Source organism: Lagenorhynchus albirostris, chromosome 10, assembly GCF_949774975.1.
Source record: "Lagenorhynchus albirostris chromosome 10, mLagAlb1.1, whole genome shotgun sequence".
NCBI classification, from domain to species: Eukaryota; Metazoa; Chordata; class Mammalia; order Artiodactyla; family Delphinidae; genus Lagenorhynchus; species Lagenorhynchus albirostris.
This window is the reverse complement of record NC_083104.1, coordinates 68,156,065-68,178,642: the sequence shown is the minus strand read 5'-3', so window position 1 is coordinate 68,178,642 and position 22,578 is coordinate 68,156,065. Positions and strand designations below refer to the sequence as shown.

Genomic DNA, 22,578 nt, shown 5'->3' with positions numbered 1-22,578 from the left:
CTCTCCCTGGTATCTGACCGAAGCCTGAGCCTCAGCTTCCAGCCCCCGCCCGCCCCGGCGGGTGAGCAGACAGGCCTCTCGGGCTGGTGAATGCGTGTCGGCACCGATCCTCTGTGCGGGAATCTCTCCGCTTTGCCCTCCGCACCCCTGTTGCTGCGCTCTCCTCCGTGGCTCCGAAGCTCCCCCCTTCTGCCACCCACAGTCTCCGGCCACGAAGGGGCTTCCTAGTGTGTGGAAACCTTTGCTCCTTCACAGCTCCCTCCCACTGGTGCAGGTCCCGTCCCTATTCTTTTGTCTCTGTTTTTTTCTTTTTTCTTTTGCCCTACCCAGGTACGTGGGGGAGTTTCTTGACTTTTGGGAGGTCTGAGGTCTTCTGCCAGCATTCAGTAGGTGTTCTATAGGAGCTGTTCCACATGTAGATGTATTTCTTATGTATTTGTGGAGAGGAAGGTGATCTCCGCGTCTTACTCTTCCACCATCTTGAAGCTCCTCCCCTAATTCTTCTAGGTCTTTGTTAAAGATTTCTTGCAACTTCTCGATCTTTGCCTCCATTCTTTTTCCAAGGTCCTGGATCATCTTCACTATCATTATTCTGAATTCTTTTTCTGGAAGGTTGCTTATCTCCACTTCATTTAGTTGTTTTTCTGGGGTTTTATCTTGTTTCTTCATCTGGTACATAGCCCTCTTCCTTTTCATCTTGTCTTCCATTCTGTGAATGTGGTTTTTGTTCCACAGGCTGCAGGATTGTAGTTGTTCTTGTTTCTGCTGTCTGCCCTCTGGTGGATGAGGCTATCTAAGAGGCTTGTGCAAGTTTCCTGATGGGAGGGACTGGTGGTGGGTAGAGCTGGGTATTACTCTGGTGGTCAGACCTCAGTAAACTTTAATCTGCTTGCCTGCTGATGGGTGAGGCTGGGTTCCCTCCCTGTTGGTTGTTTGGCCTGAGGCAACCCAATACTAGAGCCTACCCAGGCTCTTTGGTGGGGCTAATGGCAGACTCTCGGAGAGCTCATGCCAAGGAGTGCTTCCCACAACTTCTTCTGCCAGTGTCCTTGTCCCCACGGTGAGCCACAGCCACCCTCTGCCTCTGCAGGAGACCCTCCAACCCTAGCAGGTAGGTCTGGTTCAGTCTCCTATGGGGTCACTGCTCCTTTCCCTTGGTCCCGATGCACACACTACTTGGTGTGTGCCCTCCAAGAGTGGAGTCTCTGTTTCCCCCAGTCTTGTCGAAGTCCTGCAATCAAATCCCGCTAGCCTTCAAAGTCTGATTCTCTAGGAATTCCTCCCTCTGTTGCCAGACCCACAGGTTGGGACGCCTGCCGTGGGGCTCAGAATCTTCACTGCAGTGGGTGGACTTCTGTGGTGTAAGTGTTCTCCAGTTTGTGAGACACCCACCCAGCAGTTATGGGATTTGATTTTATTGTGATTGCGCCCCTCCTACCGTCTCATTGTGGCTTCTCCTTTGTCTTTGGATGTGGGGTATCTTTTTTGGTGAGCTCCAGTGTCTTCCTGTCGATGATTATTCAGCAGTTAGTTGTGATTTCGGTGCTCTCGCAAGAGGGAGTGAGACACGTCCTTTTACTCCGCCATCTTGAACGAATCTCTGAACTTGTTTTAGACTTACTGAGTTTGAGAGTTTCTGGGGTATCTAAATTCTAAGTTCTGTCTCATGTTAGTCATTTCCCTGAGTGACCTTTTCCTTGTCCATGACTTCAGACACTCTTTTGAAATACTGATTGATCTTAAATAGGTGTCCTTAGCCTGGACTTCTCTCCTGACTCATCAGATTTAGATTTCTTTTCATTGGGCATAGAAGAAAAAGCATAGGTTTTGGAGCGAGACAAATTTGACTTCAAGTCCTGAATTAGTCACTTACTAGTTGCATGACCTGGTGTTAAATCACATAAGGAATTTTACCTTTAGTTTTATACCTTTGCATATTGTTATGAGAATTACTCGAAGTAATGTGTGCAAATAATGTGTGTAAGCTCAATACTGTAGGAAACCATTGTTATATTATTATTTTGTGTTCTTCCTCATCTCTGTATGTCTGTGTAGGAGGTATCACATTGATCACATTTTTTAAACCTTTTTATTTACTTGTTTTAGATCCTTGAAGGCACACTGATCTTTGTATCCTCAACATTCAACACACTGGGTAGTCTGTAGATGATACTTGATGAATGAATACAATGAGAATTGTCTGAAAGCAGTGGAAGCATATTACTGGTGTTCAGGAAGCAGTCAAAGCTGGTGGTAAAAGAACTGAAACCTGGGCTAGAGTATAGAGAAAGAAGTGAAAATCAAAGTTTGAGACTTGGAGGAGACTTACGACCAGGGGCTGAAGGTAGAGAAGGAAAAATTAGAGGTAGGAAGAAAATTGGGATAGGGTTACGGAAGCCAACAGAGGAGAGAGCATTGCTATGGAGTGGGTGGTCAGTGGTATCTGGTGATGCTGGGAGGGCAAGAAGAATGAGAATGGAGAGAAAAATTTTGGATATAAATTGTGGTGAGTTGGTTAGTAGTCTGGACAGAAGCTTCACTAAACAGGGAATTAGGCCATGGGTTTGAAAATTATAGTAAATACAATGTGTTGACTATCTGATGTGTGAATTGGAATAAAGGTAGTAGAGAAATAGTATGGTAGCTAGAGGGAATGGGTCAGGAGAGGTTGGAGAAGAGATTAGAGATGCTAGAGGGTGATGCTGGTTGAGGGTCAGCCTTCGGTAAAGGTAGGAGGGTAGAGAGGGGAGAAGTAACAAGATGAGTAATATAGTTTTAGCCTTTGTAAATCTTAATTGTTGGATCCTTTCTTATATAAGCTCCTTTTTTCCCCTTCTTGTCCTAGTTTTGATTCGAGGTGTTGATAGGGCCTCAGAACTGGTTTAGTTATAAGGATAAGTTTGGGACATTGCAGCAGAACTGAGGAGAAGCTTTGGACATTTCATGTAGTTACTGGTAGCTTGGAATTGATCAGCTGGTCAGTATAGGTGTCAGACCTGGGTTACTATAGACCCATGAAATTACCGTGAAAGGGAGTAATTAACCAGTTGAGGACCCCTCAGTTCTGGAATGATATGCTGCTCATAAATGTTAAATTCTTCATTTTGGAATAATTTAGTGGAAGCTCAAGGAGGAGATTATACAAATGCTTGAGAATCTTTTATGTAACTTATAAACTCGAGAAATGATTAAGTAGCAGACTGTTTTTCTACCTTTTTAATTATATGAATAGTAAAACTAATAATAGAAATAACTAAGGAAGCATATCACTTTCCTCTCAGACCCTAAAAAATATTTATTCAGACATTCATGCCATTTTTAAAAAATCAGATTTCTTCACAGTTAGGGAAAAAGGGGTCTAAAATTTCAGAACTGTTCCTTAGCTGATGGTCTGGAAGGATAGTTCTGCTTATTTTGAAATTATTGATGAGATTTATCTGTTTCTTTGTTCTTCCCTGGGTATAGGTTCTGAGTCTTTGGGGACTTTTCATGAAACATTGAGAGGTTCTATCTTGGGACTAGGGAATTAGTATCTAGGGGCATAAATACTAAATCTTTTTTTTTTTTTTTTTTTTTGTGGTACGCGGGCCTCTCACTGCTGTGGCCTCTCCCGTTGCGGAGCATAGGCTCTGGACGCGCAGGCTCAGTGGCCATGGCTTACGGGCCCAGCCTCTCTGCCACAACTACTGAGCCCACGTGCCACAACTACTGAAACCCATGCACCTAGAGCCCATGCTCCGCAACAAGAGAAGCCACCGCAATGAGAAGCCTGCATACCACAGCAAAGAGTAGCCCCTGCTCGCCACATCTAGAGAAAGCCTGTGCGCAGCAGTGAAGACCCAATGCAGCCATAAACAAACAAACAAATAAATAATAAATAAGTAAATAAAATTTGTCTCATCTATCACATAAAGACAGTAATAGCAGTGAACCGTTAATACTTTGAAAACTCTTTGACTCTATTAGTATTCTGTCTTCCCAGTTGTAGTTTTTAGTATCTTTTAGTATCTTCATCTGTAAACTAGGGGGTTCACAAGTCATCTCTGCTGAGGATTCACAAATCACAAATTTGAAGCTTTTCTTTGCTTGCTTATAAAGTGCTTCATCTCTAGATTGGAGGCACCAGGAGGGCACAGCCTATCTCTCTCACAGGGTACCTGGTACAGAATGGGTCTTCAGTAAATGTTTTTTGACTAATTTAATTCTTATAGAGTACTTTGTGGACTTTATTTTTTTATTTTTTTATTTGGTTGCGCTGGGTATTAGTTGTGGCTCACCAGCTCCCTAGTTGCAGTAGGTGGGCCCCTTAGCTGTGGCATGCACGTGGGATCTAGTTACCTGACCAGGGTTCAGAGACCTGGGCCCCCTGCATTGGGAGCGCAGAGTCTTAAATACTGCACCACCAGGGAAGTCCCATGGTACTTTAGCATATATTATTTATAGTGTAATTTTTACAGTAGCCCCGTGGGTGGGTTGGGTAAAATATTATTATTTTTAGATGAGAAAACAGATTCATAGAGACCAAGAGGCCTCATCAGGGATAATAAGTGGTAGAGCCTGAGTCTCAAACTTAGGTTTTCTCATTTTAAGTCCAACTTTCTAAAAAAAAAGCTATAATAGACTGTTTCTTTCCTTTGGGTCCTAAGTAACCTTAGAGGGAAGGGACTAGTAAGAGGGAAAAAGTATGGTCTTCCCATCAGAAACCCTTTATGAAGGTAGTAGCAGGGCAGGGCCCCTGGAAACAGATTGCATGTGTTCTGATAGCACCTCAGCTCCTTGCTGGCTGTATGGCCTTGGGCAACAAAGTCCATTTAACCTTTCTCTGCCCCCACTTTCCCATCTGTGAAATGGATATAATAGTAGTCCTACACTCAAAGGATTATTATGAGGAGTAAGTCAAAGGAATTAATAAAGTTTGTTAAATAAATGAAAAATAAATATGAAGAATATGTGTGATTTTCATGAGCTAATAGAACGTAGAACGTTATAAACTGAGCACTTAGGCCTCTGGTGGTAAGAAGTTGATCATGACTAGGTTTTGTTTTCATTTGGTTTGGTTATCTCAGTTGCCGTAGTCTTTTGAAGGTTAATTAAACTTACCCCAACCCCCACTTTTCAGCTTCATTTTTAAATCATCTTTCCCTGTCTTCATTTGAAAAAAAGTTTCTAAACCCACATTTGCCAAGAAATCTACGATGATGAATTACTTACTCCTTTTCCCTAAGAGCCTAATTATAGCTCATACTTTCCCCTATTCAAATCACACAGCCAAGATGTACATATTCTGTGAGAATTCAGCATTTATTTACAGTCTGTAAACTTGCTTAGTTTTATGTGTGCTTTTATACATATTTTGTAATAATACTGGCAATCTTTTTTTTAGAGCTTAGTCTGTGCTTTGCAAAGATCATCTCATTTAATCCTTAAACAAAAACACCTGGGAGATGTTGCCCTATTGAGAAATTGACGTTCAGAGAAAGTGACTTCCCCAAATTGATACCATCTGGTTAAAGGTGGCACCATTATTTAAACTCTGACTTTGAATCTCAGGCTCTTAACATCTACTTTATGCTGCCTGTTGTCTCTCCATGGAGAGTGTCAGTTTTAGAATGTTAGTACCTGGAAGACAGGTTCTAGATCTGTGAAGCAAAATTTGCAGAGGACTTCAGAGTCCCAGGAACAATTGACTCTTAGTACATCTAGTGTTGGAGAGGGGAGGGGGGTTAATTATAATCATAGTATTAATTTTTTTTTTTTTTTTTTTTTTGCGGTACGCGGGCCTCTCACTGTTGTGGCCTCTCCCATTGCAGAGCACAGGCTCCGGACGCGCAGGCTCAGCAGCCATGGCTCACGAGCCTAGCCGCTCCGCGGCATGTGGGATCCTCCCGGACCGGGGCACGAACCCGTGTCCCCTGCATCGGCAGGCGGACTCTCAACCACTGCGCCACCAGGGAAGCCCCATAGTATTACTTTTGATGACAGACTGAATTTTTTTTTTGAATTTTTAGTTTTAAAAATATTCAAGTGAAGTAAAAATATATCTTCTTTTAAACATATTCTTGGTTTTTAACTAATTGTTTCAGCACATCCTTGTATGACCAACAGCTCCGCTGTATTGGGGTCTTTCTCTTTCTGTTTTATAAGATGTATGACCTGTTTGCTTTGCTTTTATACTTCGTGCTCAGTCCAGATGGCAGGTACAGGTCATTTTACATGCTAGTTTTGTCCAGTAGATATTAAATTAAAGCTACTAATAGAATTAACTCAGTAGAGCTGGTTTGTTTGTCCTAGAACATGTTTTTTTCTAGTATTTACAACTTTTTCTTAGTAGTCTTAGTCCCAGGGACTTTGTGGCTGTGATGATGTCATTAAATTTCAACTGTGGTGGTATCTTAATCCTCACAGACACTCCATATCTCGTCTCTCTCGTTAAATTAAATGCATATACTAGCATCAACTAAAATGCTAGAATTTTATCTTTTTTCCCAAAATACGGAAAATTTCATAAGTAACCATTAACCTTACTTCTTCTATTTTTAACTGTAGTACCAGAAGAAAACATTGCAACTATGAAATATGGAGCCCAGGTGGTAAAAGGGGAGCTGAAGTCTGCCTTATTAGATGGTGACACTCAAAATTATGATTTGGATCATGGATTTTCTAGGCACCCAATTGATGATGACTGCCGTTCTGGCATCGAGATTAAGCTAGGTCAGCCGTCCATTATCAATCATATACGGATACTCCTGTGGGACCGAGATAGCCGGTGAGTCATTAGCATGACTTGGAGAGAAACTGACATGTCTGATTGAGATGGCCTAACTTTGTGGTCATCTGCTTTGGCTTAAGAGATTTGCTGGTTTATATCTTTGTCATCACTTTGCTATTTCTCTTGAAGTTTAGTTTTGGGGGAAGAATTAAAGGGTGCGTTTCTTTAAAAAATAACATTTTTTGCTTTTTTCTGCTTATAAAAGTAATGAATATGTGTTTATTGTGGAAAACAGAAAATGTAGAAAAGCACAAAGAAGAAAATAAATATTGCTAGTAATCTCACTGCCTATTATTAATTTTTATATTTGTCTAACCAGTACTTTTTTAAAATTAATTGATTTTATTTTTGGCTGTGTTGGGTCTTCGTTGCTGAGTGCGGGCTTTCTCTAATTGTGGCTTGCGGGGGCTACTCTTTGTTGCGGTGCGTGGGCTTCTCATTGTGGTGGCTTCTCTTGTTGTGGAGCATGGTCTCTAGCTGCGCGGGCTTAAGTAGTTGTGGCACGTGGGCTCAGTAGTTGTGGCTCGTGGGCTCTAGAGTGCAGGCTCAGTAGTTGTGGCTCACGGGCTTGGTTGCTCCACGGCATGTGGGATCTTCCCAGACCAGGACTCGAACCCCTGCCCTGTGCATTGGCAGGTGTATTATTACCCTCTGCACCACCAGGGAAGTCCCTAACCAGTATTTTTTTGTTATGCATAGTCTCACACACACACACACACACACACACACACACACACACACACACACACACACACACACACACACACACACACACACACACACACACCAGAAACCTGTAAAACCACACATAGTTTTACAAAATAAAGGTTAGATGTACAAAAAGTAACTTCACTTTTCAATTAATACACTGTGAATATTCTACTCTTTTAAAAATATTCCTGTAAAATGTTACTTTTAAAAAATTTTTTTGAAATATAGTTTACTTATAATATGTTTAAGTTCTGTACATATATATATACAAATATGTTTTACATATATATTCTTTTTCATATTTTCCATTATGGTTTATTACATGATACTGAATATAGTTCCCTGTGTTATATAGTAGGGCCTTGTCATTTATCCATGTAAAATGTTACTTTTAATAGTTGTTTGGTATTCCACTATATGAGTTACCATGGTTTATTTACTTGATTCCTTACTTTTGGATATTATGATAACTTTTAAAATATACTTTATACTGTGGACAAAGAAAAAAAATTGTCTTTTGGTGTGAATAAATATCATTATCAAAACAAAAGAAATATGTGAAAAAAACTTGATGGGCTCCAGCCTAGGAACCCACCAGTTTCACAGTGCTTTCAAGATTCTGCCTTCCTTTCTAGCCACTCTGATGTTTTCACCCACTGAGTTCAGCCATGGCAGAAGTACCAGAGCAGTAGGATGACCAAGAACTGAACAGTCTCCCCCATTGCTGCTCGTCATTAACCTAAACCTGTACACCCAGTCTCTCTCTGGTGTACAGTCTCCTAGGCCCTACTCATGCCTCTTTGAGTCTGGGCATGAAGGGCTTAACAGTAAGGGTGATGAGACCCTGCAGATCTTGCTGGTTAGTTCATTTCTCTTGTTAGCACCACTGACCGCCACCCTGGCCTTTCAGGCCATTTGAGCCAAGTGTGAGGGAAGCTTTATGAAGTGAGAGTCAGCATTTCCCATGTGCATGGGTATTGGAGGTTATCTCCAGGTTATCTCATTCTTTTTAATTAAGAATATGTTTCCTGATATGTATCGTTGGATATAATATGTTTAGTTGGCAAAGTGGAGCAAATTTCACGTATTATTTACAAGAGTCTCTGATTAATAATAGTAGTAGGCACTGTTCTAAAAGGTTTACATATATTAACTCATTTAGTTAATAATGCAATTAGTATAAAAATAATAAAGAAAAGGTTAGTACATTTGAAACTGTAAGTACTTATCATCATTTCCAGGATGTTAAATATTTATAGGCCACTTTGTTTTATTTTTTTATTTTTAATTAATTAATTTATTTTATTTATTTATTTTTGGCTGCGTTGGGTCTTCGTTGCCGCGCACGGGCTTTCTCTAGTTGTGGCTACTCTTTGTTGTGGTGCGCCGGCTTCTCATTGTGGTGGCTTGTCTTGTTGTGGAGCGTAGGCTCTAGGCACGCGGGCTTCCGTAGTTGTGGCTCGCGGGCTCTAGAGCGCAGGCTCAGTAGTTGTGGCGCACGGGCTTCATTGCTCTGCGGCATGTGGGATCTTCCCGGACCAGGGCTTGAACCCGTGTCCCCTGCATTGGCAGGCGGATTCTTAACCACTGCGCCACCAGGGAAGCCCCAGTTTGTTTTAGTATGTGCGTTTCATTCACCGGGGACTTAACTTTACCATGTACTAGTTCCTTTCTCACAGAAGTTTTCATTCTAAGCAAAGGTGAAAAATTCAGAATCTTAAGCCAAAAAGATTCTCACATGTGTTGTAAAATTATATCCTGCATTGCTGATAACCCAGAGAGGTTCAATAAAAGGTTATAACCAGTTTGAGACTGAGCCATAAAATGGATGGGAGTGAGGGGACAGCAGAAAATGAGGGGATGACACAAAATAAGCTGACCTTTTCTGGTCACAACTGTTGGTTGCAGGCTGACATTTATGGTCACCTAAATCTTCTGAGATTGTTCCTGTTGATATTACAGTACAAGTAATAACTGCATCTCAAATTTAAATTTGGCTTATGACAGGGGAATATAGATTTGTTCAGTATGGAACCAGCATGTAATGGTCCAGGGTAGCTGACCAGGGGAGGATGATAGGCTGTTTTCATTACTGCTAGATTATTAGCTGCCAAATTTTAAGTTGTACCGAAGAGGAATACATACGATCTCTTCACCCATGTCATTTATTTTTCTGCAGGCTGTATCTGTGTGTGGGATGGTAGGAGACTGGGAGGAAGCAGGAGATAAGCTGGCCTCTGTGAGGAACCATTCTGAGTTGGCTTCCCTCCTGAGACAGGAGGGCTGGGTGCTCAGGCCAGTGAAGGTAGAGGGAGAAGGCACACTTCTCTGTTTTCTGTCCTCTCTCTGTCATGGCTTTATTAACCTGTTAATACGGTATATGCAAGGCATCCTGGTCCTGTTATATCTTATATGCCTGATATGTGACAAGCACCGTGCTAGACCCCGGATATATGCAGATAAATATGGCATGGTCTGTGTTCTTAACCAGCTTGAGACCTTATAAGGCAGGCAGACATGCAAAGAGATAATTTCAATACATTGTGGCGAATGCTATGTTAGGGGGATCTATACACATTTCGTCATCATCAGAATTTGGTCATTATGCAGAAAATGTAATTCATGAATAGTGTATTTTTTGTACCTTTTAACATTTTATTAAAATATAACTTCGGGGGGCTTCCCTGGTGACGCACTGGTTAAGAATCCTCCCGCCAATGCAGGGGACATGGGTTCATGCCCTAGTCTGGGAAGATCCTACATGGTGCGGCGCAACTAAGCCTGTGTCACAACGACTGAGCCTGCACTCTAGAGCCCGCGAGTCACAGCTACTGAAGCCCGCACGCCTAGAGCCCGTGCTCCACAACAAGAGAATCCACCACAATGAGAAGCCCGCGCACCGCAAAGAAGAGTAGCCCCCGCTCGCCACAACTAGAGAAAGCCCAAGCACAGCAATGAAGACCCAACGCAGCCAAAAAAAAAAAAAAAAAAGCTGCTAAAAAAATATAGCTTTGTATTGTTATTTTAATATGATACTTTTTTCTGCCTTTTTCCTTTTGATTCATAGGTCTTATTCATACTTCATTGAAGTCTCAATGGATGAACTTGATTGGATCAGAGTGATTGATCATTCGCAATATCTGTGTCGTTCTTGGCAGAAGCTGTATTTTCCAGCCCGTGTCTGCAGGTTAGTTCTCATGGCTTATAAATGCTTTTGATGTTTGTTTAAAGAGATCTGGATGTTGAGAAACAGATTTCATTTTTCTGTCTCATAGAGGAAAAGTTTTCCAGGAGGATATCAGTTACTAAATGCGTCCCAACTAAAAAACTTAGGGATACTATGGAAAATTAAGCATCTTAATATTTAGAGTGTACTGTGGAACTGTTTTGTACCATATTTATGTAAAGGCATGTAAATGAATAAGAAGGGACGACACACTGAGAAGTGGAAATGCTTTTTAAATTCCATGCTATACCTTGAAAGCAGAGTTATTGTTAGGGGGTGCGTTCTTTTCACAAAAACCATGAGAGATATTTCTGGAGGCTTCCCTGGCAGTCCTCAGGGCCAGGAGGAGATTTTTGGATGCCATTGTGCATGTTCTTTTTCTAGGTCAGTGGATATCAGTGGAGTTTGAAAGAGCAGGTGTTTCTAGTGGGGTTGGGTTTGGGGCAAGGGAGGCTGAGCTGGTGGGGCTCCAGGCTCACACCTTCCCTTCAACCAGAGCACCTTAACTTTTATTGTCATTATGTATTTTAGCTCCATGTAAGTTTGTTTTTTAAAAAGTACTGATAAGCTATTCTAACATTTCATATTCTTACTTTAGATGTAAGCCATCTTTTAAGCTTTCTTTCTGAAATTCTGCAAAACCAGTATGAATAATGAATTTGGGAGTTGGGAAAGGTGGTTAAAGGCCCCTGAAATTCTGTTGTGTTTTTTCTATTGTGATTTTCCCCTTGGAAATTTCCCTCAGATATTCTTTACCCTAAACTCAAGAGATTGAAGGCAGAAAGTGATTGGTTTGTTTAATGAAGTGTGTCAAGAAGGGATATGGTGGGTGTAAGCCAGGGAGCACGTGGAGCTGGCCCCTTACCCACTCCGCTCCACACCTGTACTCGTGACCCCAGCTGACATCCCTGTGTGGCTGAGTTGGAGCAGATGGGGATGCCCCACAGCACTTACTCTCTCAGTCAGAAGGCACTCTTATACTTATTAAACGCATGATCTGACAGCATCAGGCTGAATTCTTACTTCTACCACAGGAACTGCACAAAACCTTTCAGCCTCTGGTACAGTAAAGAATGTCGCCTACATTTTTTTTTATTATGGGTATGACTGGACACAATATTGTTACCCAAGGATACTCTTGTGTGGAAATGAAGAAAATCAATTTCATTTCCCCAAAGAGGGACTAAAGTGTCTCAGGTCTAGCAGTTGCTCTTTTATCAGAGGAGTTTTGAATGGATTAAAATGAGAGGGACAAGAAATTGAGTGAAGATTCTGTATCTCAGAACTGCCTAGGGATACGTTGAGAGTGACAGAGGGGCCCCGAGGTAGAGGAGGGGATTGAGTCTGCATCGACTGACATTATTATGGCTGTATCAGATTAAAAAATAAGCAGCATAACAACCAAAGTGTCTGACGTGGACCAAAGGACTGTGTGTTTGTATTTAATTTGAAACACTAGGAGCACGACTCCCAGAACAAATCATCGTGACTGTAATACCAGCTATGATAGAGGCTGTGTGCTTTACCCATCTGAAAACTCCTACTCTGTGGAGGGAGACGTGTACCCTCAGTCGTGATCTCTGGCTTTTAGAAAATATAATTCCTCTCATTTATTAATGGGTATTATTTATACTCCCTTTTCCTTATTTTGTCTCTCCTGTGTGGCCTTGCCTTTGTTGATGTTGCTTTTATGTGTTGTAGAGCCTGGCTGTTTTCATGATTCTGGTTTTTGTCTTGGTATAGCCAGCTCCCACGCTGGTTGAGAAAAACTGAGCAAAGGTGATGTTAGAGACAGTGATAACAAGAAAAGGAAGGAGTCTTGATATGCATTTTAGTGAGAAAACATTTTAATATTTATAACCACTTTAACTTACTATGTTACTACATTCCTTCATAAACTCTGCCTTTTGTAATAGTTTGGAATTTTGGAAGTATTTTAAAATGAACTTAAGAATAAGTCCCTATTGATTATCCAAGGATGTTTCATGCTTGGTGTTTCTTATCTTCACAATCATTTATTGACTTCCTAAACAATGTTCTAAATACACTTCTTTCAGGGACTTCACTGGGCACATATAAATTCTTTATTTCCTTAGCACGTAAGTGTTCACTTTGCATTGTGTTAGTTAATTTGCACATTTGTATGTCACCCTTGTTCTTCAGTGTCCTTTGCGTGTTTGTCTTGCCTCTCATACTAAAATTACAAGCTCTTGGAAGCAAGGAGTATGGATTCTAATCTTTCAGTATTCTTGTGCAGTTCTCAAGTTATGACCTTGTATGCAGTAGGTACTCTATAAATGTTAGCACAGGTTTGGGGTCAAGGCACTGACCAGGTAATGAAGAGAGACTGATTCAATATTAATATGTACATATATTCATTGGTGCTTTTTATCCAAGTATTTGTTAAAATGTATATCTGTGCTGGAAAACTCTGGAGTGGTAAATGGTTCTGTACTCTTTGCAAAGTCTACTTTCTGTTTTTTCTTCAGGAAACTGAATTTCGAGGTTAATTCTGAAGGATGCAAGTGTTGTATATTGATGAAAGATTTCATTTAATATATTCACTAAAGAAGAGATACTCTGTGAATTGTGAGATTACCCAGCCCTCTCTCTTGAGTCTAGGTTGAACTGTATGTAAATCAGCATCGGGTAGTAGGAAAATCATGGGCTGCAGAGTTAGAGCTCTTCTCAAATCCTGGTTTCATCTAATATTGGCATTGTGATCTTAGTAAAGTTGTGCCTCTCCAAGCCCTCATTTCTACACGAGTGAAACAGGAATAACAGCACCCTTCCTGGGGTCTGCTGTGGAGGGTTAGATGACAGAGCATACGTACAAGTACTGAGCACAATGCCTGGCCCAAAGTAGAGGCTCAGTAAATAGTTGTTTTTATTACCTTTTCTACTTTCTGAGACTCTGAACTGGTGTTTGGCCTTCAGAGAAAGAGAGCCATCCTGCCATTCTCTGTGGCCATGGTGGCTCTCAGTGGTGGCTCTCAGTATGAGGAAACTGTTCCTTATCTCAGGAGTGTGGTCCTTTCAGCACTTTTCCATATTGCCAGTCCACACACATGCCTTCCATGGTTCTCTTTATCTTAGTAATCTTCCCATTTGTATGTTTCCAACAGTTTTCATACATTTTGGTTTTGGTAAAGCATTTTTTAATTGTGGTAAAATATATATAACATAAAATTTGCCGTTTATATATCCTGTGGAATGTAATTTAGTCAGCATTTCCCCTCACCGAGATAGTGGTGATAAGGGTAATGTCAGGCTTCAAAGCTGGAGTGATGGTTACAACCACAACAGTGAATGGAGCAAAATGGTCTGCTCTTTCTTTCTGGGTCCTTTTTAGGAATGCATTGTGGGTCAAGTGGGGACTGCTCAATGTAGCCAAAAGCTTAGACTAATAACAACCCCCTAGCCCCCAGCTGGAAATGAAGAAAAGTGATGTCAATTTTGGTACAGTTTTTCATATGATACTCAGAACCATCTTATATCTTATCGGCTTTGCCTTTTTCAGGAAAAGGAAATTTCTGCTTTATCCATAAATTCCCCAACCTTCAAACTGTCTTCTTGGCTATCTAGTAAGCTCTCTTCAAGTCCTTCCACAGCTTTCTTAGTTGGTAGAGCCTAGGACTGAACAAAAAACACTAACAAGGAGTGGAAATATTGAGTGCCCTGGGATGCTTTTAATTTTTTTTCTGGCTTTTTCTCAACACGATGCTGGTAATTTGGCAGCTGCAAAATGTTGCTGAAATATGAGAAGACTTGAAAACATGGATGTGAATGCGTACAGAGGTAGCCCGCATAAGGCTGGTAGCTGGAATTACAAAAGTGAACTTGGTATAAAACCTGGGAGTTGAGGGAGGGGAATAGTGGGCCTAAAAGCACAGTCCTTAAGAATATAGCTATTGAGAGAGGGAAGGAAAGAGTAGGTGGCAGACAGGTTTACTGCAGGGGCTGGTCAGAGAGTTAGAGGAGAATCCGGGGGAGCACAGAGGCCAGAAAGGGTGTTGAGAAGGGTGCATCTTGATGGTTCAGAACATGGCACAGGATGGATGAATTCACTTAACACAAAACTGAGCTTCTTTTTTCCTTTCCTTTTGTTTTTAATTATCAAAATGGAAATGTCTTTTTATGACATTTTAATTATAAAATTATGATGTAGTACACATTTTAAATATTGATAAAGCTTGCCCTCTGATACGGCTGTACTCAGTCTCTACCAATAGCACATAGAAATGCCCCTTCTCCAAACGCTCACCAATGCAGGCGTTGTCAGCATTTTGCCAATGTGATTTATGATCTGTAAAAAATTGTCTTACTTTAAGTTGGATTTCTTTTATCGTCTGTGAAGTGTAGGGTATCTTATAATACTTGACATTTGTTATTTCTCATTTATAAAAGCCTACTTTTGTCTTTTGCATATTTTTCTTCTGGGGTGATTATCTTTTTGTTTTTGGCTTGTGAGAACTTTATGTTGGTATGTACACCTTGATACATATACATGTATATATCGTATATATGCAGTGTATATATACATGTAGACGTATATTGGTGTATGTATGATTATACTTTTGCCTATCATGTACTATGCAATTTGTTATTAGTTTTTAGTGTTTTATTAGTACTTTTTACCATATAGAATTTTATGTTTAAAAAAATGTAGTCAAATCTGTCAGTCCTTTTTATGGTTTCTGGTGGTCTGATATCATGTTTAGAAAGGTGTTCCTCACTCCAACGTTAAAGAGTGTTATATTTTTATAAATTTTTTCTGCTACTTGTTATTTTTATCTTTGTATCTAAATATTTAATCCAGCCAGAATATTTTTCATGTATCTTTTCAGATTAGGGATAGTCAGTTGACCAAGACCATTTGTTTAATAATCGTTCCTTACCATACTAGTATGAACAGCCATATTTATCATGTGCTAAATTCTAGTATATACTCCACTCTGTTCATTGATTTCTTTGACTGTTAATGAAAGTGTTTTAATCATTGTAGTTTTCCCTTCCCTCCTTTTTCTTCCTTTCTTAGAGTGAGAGATTATAATGTGCCAAATGTGTCATGGACAAAAGGGTGCTGTAGAGCATCTGCTGGCCTGTCTTCTAGTCTCAGTGGTCACAGTAGAGGTCATAAATGATGAAAAACATCTCACTAGAACGGTTCTACTTTCACTTACAACAAGAAATTTAGGCATGCTTCACCAGCTAAGAAAATAGATTTTTCTTCATTTATTCATCTGTTTATTCATCCATTACTCACTCATTTCACAAATAAGCTCCTACTTTGTGCTATGCATTGTACTGGATACTGAGGCCATAACACTGAAGAAGACTGCCAAGATTTCTGCTCTCATAGAATTTGGGAGGAACAGATATAAACAATAAGAGCACAACAGGTAATTGTAAATGTTGTGAAAATGATACTGTGATAGTGACCCAGGGTCAAGAGGAGGAGAGTAGTTATTTAAAATAGGTGATCATGGGAAGCCCGAGAGGGGAGCTGGGTGTTTTAAATTGAGATTAAGGAGGTGATATTCTCTGGTCATTGTTGTAGATATTTAGGCTTTCTTTGGTGTACATCGAATGTTATTCAAGAGTAACTGGTCTACTCTAGGAGGCCTCATTAAATGAATACTAAAACTGTACTGTTTTTTGGTTTAGGGCACTTTTATTGCACTTTTAATCTCTTTTATTGCTACCATACATTCCAAGTCCCCTCTCATCCCGGCCATCAGTAGATGCAGCATAATTTTTTTACCCATTTTCATTAGATTATAGTACCTTACAGTGCTATAGATATACAAGGCATAAAACAAATGAGAAAATAAACATTGCTATTTATGGAGGCATTCTTTCCCTACCGTATTAACCTTGTACAAAAGCGTGTGTGTCTTCCACCTTTTCTCTTTTGTTCTCCCCCTGACCCCCTGGGTATTGATATATTTATTTACTTTTAAAGGTAGACAGTTTTACATTAATCAGTGGTTCACCAGGATGCTTTATAATCATAGCTAGAATTATGTCGAGCCTTTACTTTCTTTATATGATTGGTGTCTTCAGAAGTCAAGAAATGCCTTATTCAGTTGTAAAGGAAGAAGGAACAGTTTCACTTTTTAAAAGTAATCATTTTAGTTCACACTTAGTTTGAATTGTACCTCCACCTATAACTTTGATACCATAATTGAATTAGTATAGAGCAACCTGCAGACAGAACAGTCTCTTCTAAGAGTGCAAAGCAAAATGTAGCCACATGGTGTCACTAAATCGTAACAATTTTACTTGGGGCTAAAGAGAGATTAAAATTGCTTTTTTAAAAATAAAACCATATTTAAATATAAATTTTCTGAAGTCTGTGATTTGTGAAATAGCATGTAAAACTATTTGTACTATTGAAGTCCTTCTACTCATGTGGAGCATTAATTATGCCTGAAGTCCACAGAGGTACATTCAGGTGCTAGCCAGCCCTTGACTCGTAGTCTGCCAAGTATAGTGGGCTTCTGTAGTAGAGCTATTCAGTTTTATACAAATAAGTTCTTTTTTTCTCTTAATTTTTTTTATCAAGTAAGTTCTTTTTTTAAATCTTTCTTTGGAATTTTGAAATAAATAGAAGAGTAACCCAAAGGAGAGAGATCCATTAAATATTTATAAGGAATCAGGGAGCAGAAGAAAGGAGGAGTGAGGAAAAGAGAGTGAGGGTTACAGGACCTCAGAGGAGAGACAGGAAGAGAACAGTCTAACATTTATTGAGTATCTGTTGTGGGCCAGACGCACATTGCTTCCTTGTATGATTCTCATGATAGCTCTAGGAGAGAAACACCACTAACTACCTTCATTTTACAAATGAGGAAACTGAGCCTCAGAGAAGTTAAATATGCAGGTCTGTGACTACACAGTTAACGTCACAATCCTACGTTGCCTCTGCAGACTGTGAGGTGAAGAAATAGCTCTGCTTAAGAGTAGGGGGAGACATGGAGCCCTGGAGAAGCTCTTGCCGCCTTTTTGGCGGGGACAGTTTCCAGGAATGCTGAAACAGAGGGCCTGGGGTGGCCACACTCTGCTCGTGCTGGCCATAGCCACCTGCATGACAAGGATACTGATGAGGGGGAGGAGGAGGATGAACAGTTGGGGAAGTTTTCTCTTTTAAAATGCCCCAAAGGGAGTGTAGCAATCCTTTATGTATGTTTTGTCAGTTTGTCAATAGAACTTTGAATTTTCCTGCCCCCTTTATTCGCCATAAGATCATTTTAGACTTTATTATTACAGAGTGAACCTGGTGTTCTTAACTCCTGATTTGTTTTGCTTCAGCTATATTTATTTATTTTTTAATAAATTTATTTATTTTATTTATTTTTGGCTGCGTTGGGTCTTCATTGCTGCGTGCGGGGTTTTCTCTAGTTGCGGAGAGTGGGGGCTACTCTTCATTGCGGTGCGTGGGCTTCTCATTGTGGTGGCTTCTGTTGTTGCGGAGCACGGGCTCTAGGTGCACAGGCTTCAGTGGTTGTGGCTTGCGGGCTCTAGAGTACAGGCTCAGTAGTTGTGGCGCATGGGCTTAGTTGTTCTGCAGCATGTGTGATCTTCCTGGACCAGGGCTCAAACCCGTGTCCCCTGCATTGGCAGACGGATTCTTAACCGCTGTGCCACCAGCTGTATTTAGAAACAAGTTTCATATATTATGGAATTTCTCTTCACAAGATCTCTTTACATCTTGAACTGCTTTTTTTTTTTAGTTGAGGAATTTCCTATTTATTATTTTCACTTAGGATCCTCTTATTAGACCAAAAATATTTTTCACTGTGTTTTTTTTTTGTGTGTGGTACGCGGGCCTGTCACTGTTGTGGCCTCTCCCGTTACGGAGCACAGGCTCTGGAGGCTCAGGCTCAGAGGCCATGGCTCACGGGCGCAGCCGCTCCGCGGCATGTGGGATCTTCCCGGACTGGGGCACGAACCCGTGTCCCCTGTATCGGCAGGCGGACTCTCAACCACTGCGCCACGAGGGAAGCCCTCCACTGTGTTTTATATTCCGTAAGACCTTTGAGACATGGCTGTTTGTACTTAAGTTTTTCAGCTGAATCTAGACTTTTTGTTTTTGTTTCATTTTTGTTTAAAGGATAATAACATGTTGAGCTTCTTTTGTGTGTAGTGGAGGACTTGAAACATGAGAAAATAGAACAGGGTTGTCCTTTTTCTTTGCATTTTATTTTATAATTTTAGAATATAAATTAATATCTCTTAATAAGTGTGAGATGATGTTAATAACACCAATGACCTGTTATTACTACCACAAACAGCCGTTGTGTGTTTTTCATTCTGGAAGGGCAAGAGCTATGTATGGTAGTGGTACAGTTGCTTCCCAAGCAGTCAGGTTCAGGATTAAGCTGAGATAGTACCCCCCTAGTTGATCATCAAACATCTTTTTTTTCCTGCTTTCCCTCTCCTCAGTTCTACTCTATTACTTATAAGACTTATTCATTCATACATTTATTCAACAAACAGGTATTTATTGAATACCTGTTATATTGCAGGCACTTAGTTTAGGTGCCACCATAAAAGGGTGGACAAGACACAGTTGCTGCTCTTAAGAATTTCATGATATAATAGGAGTGACAACTTTCTAAAGATTGATAAAGTAAGATATCAGTGCAATAATAGAGATATTTATATTTTTATATATATATATATACACATATATATATATGGTATGCTGGAGCATAGTTATGGGTGATCCTACTGAAGAGAGAATTTGGACAAAGGGACCAAGGGATTGAGCAGGAAAAAATAAGGGAAAAGGATGCTCTTTGTTCTCTTGCCAAAGGCAGAGTATGCAGTGGACTTGGTCAAATCTAAACTCTTCACCCAAAACTCTCCATCATTGGGCCCTTCTGCTTCTTTAGCTTCATCTTTGGTTCTTATTAGAAATTCCCTGCTTGGTCTCAGCAGTCAAAATCATCTATTTAACGGGAATTCCCTGGCTGTCCAGTGGTTAGGACTCCATGCCTTCACTACCGAGGACCTGGGTTCAATCCCTGGTTGGGGAACTAAGATCCCACAAGCTATGTGGCGTGGCCAAAAAAACCAAAAATTCCCTATTTACCATCTACCTGCTCATGCCTTCTACCTATGTCCCTAAGCTCAGAGAAAGTATGTGACTGACAATTCTCTCTTCATGTGACCCTGAATAACTGTTTCAGATATCTGGGACTTGGTTTCATTTAAAGTTTTTTTTAAACTTCTTTCAACAAGACTAGAGGAGTCCCTGTGAAGAACCATGAATTAGGTTAATTTTCACAAGTAATATTCAGAGAATAGTAAAAATACCCAAGAAGTGAAGGCAAAAAAAAAATCCCTCTGCTGGAGCCAGGATTTGAGCCAGTGTGTCTTTTGCTTAGAAAAATAATGCATTTTTGTAGGTACTTCGTTGTTGGGTACATGCTGTCTGTAAGGAAGTTAACATGGTTGTGTCAGTTTTCCAATTCGAGATCTCCTTTTGGAATCTCTTTTGGCACTGTGGCTCTCCCAGCACTTATTTATGGAACTTAGGAAGTCCTGACCCAGGAAGCCAGACACTGAACTATTGGGCATGGGACTGTGGGTCTGTCAAGTAGAAAGCAAGGAAGGAATAGAAGACAAACCCATCTGGGACTTCAGGGTCCTTCATATGACCCAGGGGCCTCCAGCATAGGAAACAGAGGCAAAGGTGAGCTATAGAAATGGGAGCAGAAAGCCAGTGATTAATGGAAATGGTGGGGAAGAGCTTCCAGGACCTCCATCCCAGCTTCGGGACTGAATGAGGAAATAGTATCAGATGAGTGAAGCTTCACTAACTTTTCTTTTTGGAAGGTCAAGAAGAAGGACTGCTAGATCTTAGAGGTAAAAACAAATAAACAAACTTGGACACAGATTTATTTGTGAATTACATAGTCATTTTCCGGGGGCTTCCCTGGTGGCACAGTGGTTGAGAGTCCACCTGCTGATGCAGGGGATGTGGGTTCGTGCCCCGGTCCGGGAAGATCCCACATGCTGCAGAGCGGCTGGGCCCGTGAGCCATGGCCGCTGAGCCTGCGCGTCCGGAGCCTGTGCTCTGCAACGGGAGAGGCCACAACAGTGAGAGGCCCGCGTACTGCCAAAAAAAAAAAAAAAAAAAAAAAAACCTGCTACATAGTCATTTTCCAATCCTGTTTACTTTGGAAATGGTAATCTAAAGAAGATACTGGTTAAGTAGTTAATAATTCTCTCAGTGGAGAGTTAGGACTACGTATATATATTTTAAATTAATTAATTAATTTTGTGCTGCGTTGGGTGTTTGTTGCTGCACGCGGGCTTTCTTTAGTTGTAGCGAGCGTGGGCTACTCTTTGTTGTGGTGTGTGGGCTTCTGATTGTGGTGGCTTCTCTTGTTGTGGAGCACGGGCTCTAGGCGTGCAGGCTTCAGTAGTTGTGGCACGCAGGCTCAGTAGTTGTGGCTTGCGGGCTCTAGAGCGCAGGCTCAATAGTTGTGGCTTAGTTTCTCCGCAGTATGTAGGGTCTTCCTGGACCAGGGCTCGAACCCATATCCCCTGCCTTGGCAGGCGGATTCTTAACCACTGCACCACCAGGGAAGCCCCCTAGGCCTACGTATATTTAAATTTCACCCCACACTGCCTAGCATTTATTGCTCTGACCTTTCATAACATTTTTAGCTTGAATCATCCAATTTAGCCATTAATTACATAATATATCTTGTATATCTTGTAATTATTTTGTGGTTCCTGGACCTCACCGTATATTCCTTTGATTGTAGTTGCTCATCAGATATCTTGTTGAATCCCTTTATGCCTCTAACATTCTTGAATGCAGGTGGTTGGATAATAATCATTTTTTTTTTCTGGAAAAATCCTTTTAACACTGCTGTTTTTTCCAGTGTTAAAAGGAGATACTAAGAAACGAGACTATTTTATTCTTTCCATAGAAAATATGCTTAAAGAGAACTGTATGTACAAGTCCCATGGTTAATGCAATCATCAGAGCTTTCTCAGTCATCATTATAAATGGTACACGTTCTCTAGATCAGGATGCTTTCTGTGGATACAAGGTTAGCTCAAGAGACAGTGGACCAGAAGTGAAACCAGATTGCTTGTCAGCTGCCAGCAATTCTGGGCAGAGTGCCAGACTTGGTTCACCTTTAAAAATTCATCACCCAGTATGAAAATAGAGGACTCGATCCCTGCAGGGAATGGTGGTAGCATGAACACTGGGACTTCCTTTGGCCCAGAGTACTTTTATTGATGCTAGGAAAGGTGGGGGAACTGATCAGTGTGGACCAGCAGCTTTGACCTCATTTAAGAGCTGTAATATTTTCTCTAGTAGCCTTACTTCATTATGTTTCAAATTATAATTTCATAAGTTAATAATTGTACTTCCAAATAATGTGAGTCATATATACACATGAATATGTTTTCCCTGATAGGAAGGTTTAATTTCTAATAGTCATAGAAATTCTGTGCACATTATGAAGCTATTAGGATGTAACAGCTGTTTTAGTTCATTTCACCCTGCAAAAGAAATGTGATGCAGGCTAAAATGATCAGTAATTATGTATTTTGAAAGCTAAACCTCCAGTTATAGAAAGAGCTAATTTACACATTAGATACTGATAAAACTACAGTAAGCTATGAGTTTCAAAGTTAGTGTTATCTCCTACCTAAGACTATGAAAGAGAATTTGTACCAAAAGACAATATTTTCCTCTTTGAAATGCTCTTTTGCATTGCCTATTGTAATTTTGAGGTTGGAAATCAACAGTAATGAAGAACTGCTTGATATCTTTCTGAAGAAAAAAATTAGAGGGTTGTTAGAGGGAGTAGGATTTAGAAGGATTTCACTTTATTTCTGT

General features: G+C 40.5%; 1 protein-coding gene across 5 annotated transcripts in view; it reads left to right on the top strand.

Moving 5' to 3' along the window:
• BTBD9 (BTB domain containing 9) overlaps nucleotides 1-22,578 on the top strand; it is a 414,901-nt gene that overhangs the window by 47,879 nt on the left and 344,444 nt on the right. For all 5 annotated transcript variants that reach the window (XR_009542943.1, XM_060162769.1, XM_060162768.1 and 2 more), the window contains 2 exons: nucleotides 6,547-6,766; nucleotides 10,548-10,667. Coding sequence is in view for 4 of the 5 variants with exons in the window: in XM_060162769.1 (XP_060018752.1) it covers nucleotides 6,547-6,766; nucleotides 10,548-10,667 (340 nt within the window). In the remaining variant the exon portion in view is untranslated. The remainder of the gene's footprint in view (nucleotides 1-6,546; nucleotides 6,767-10,547; nucleotides 10,668-22,578) is intronic.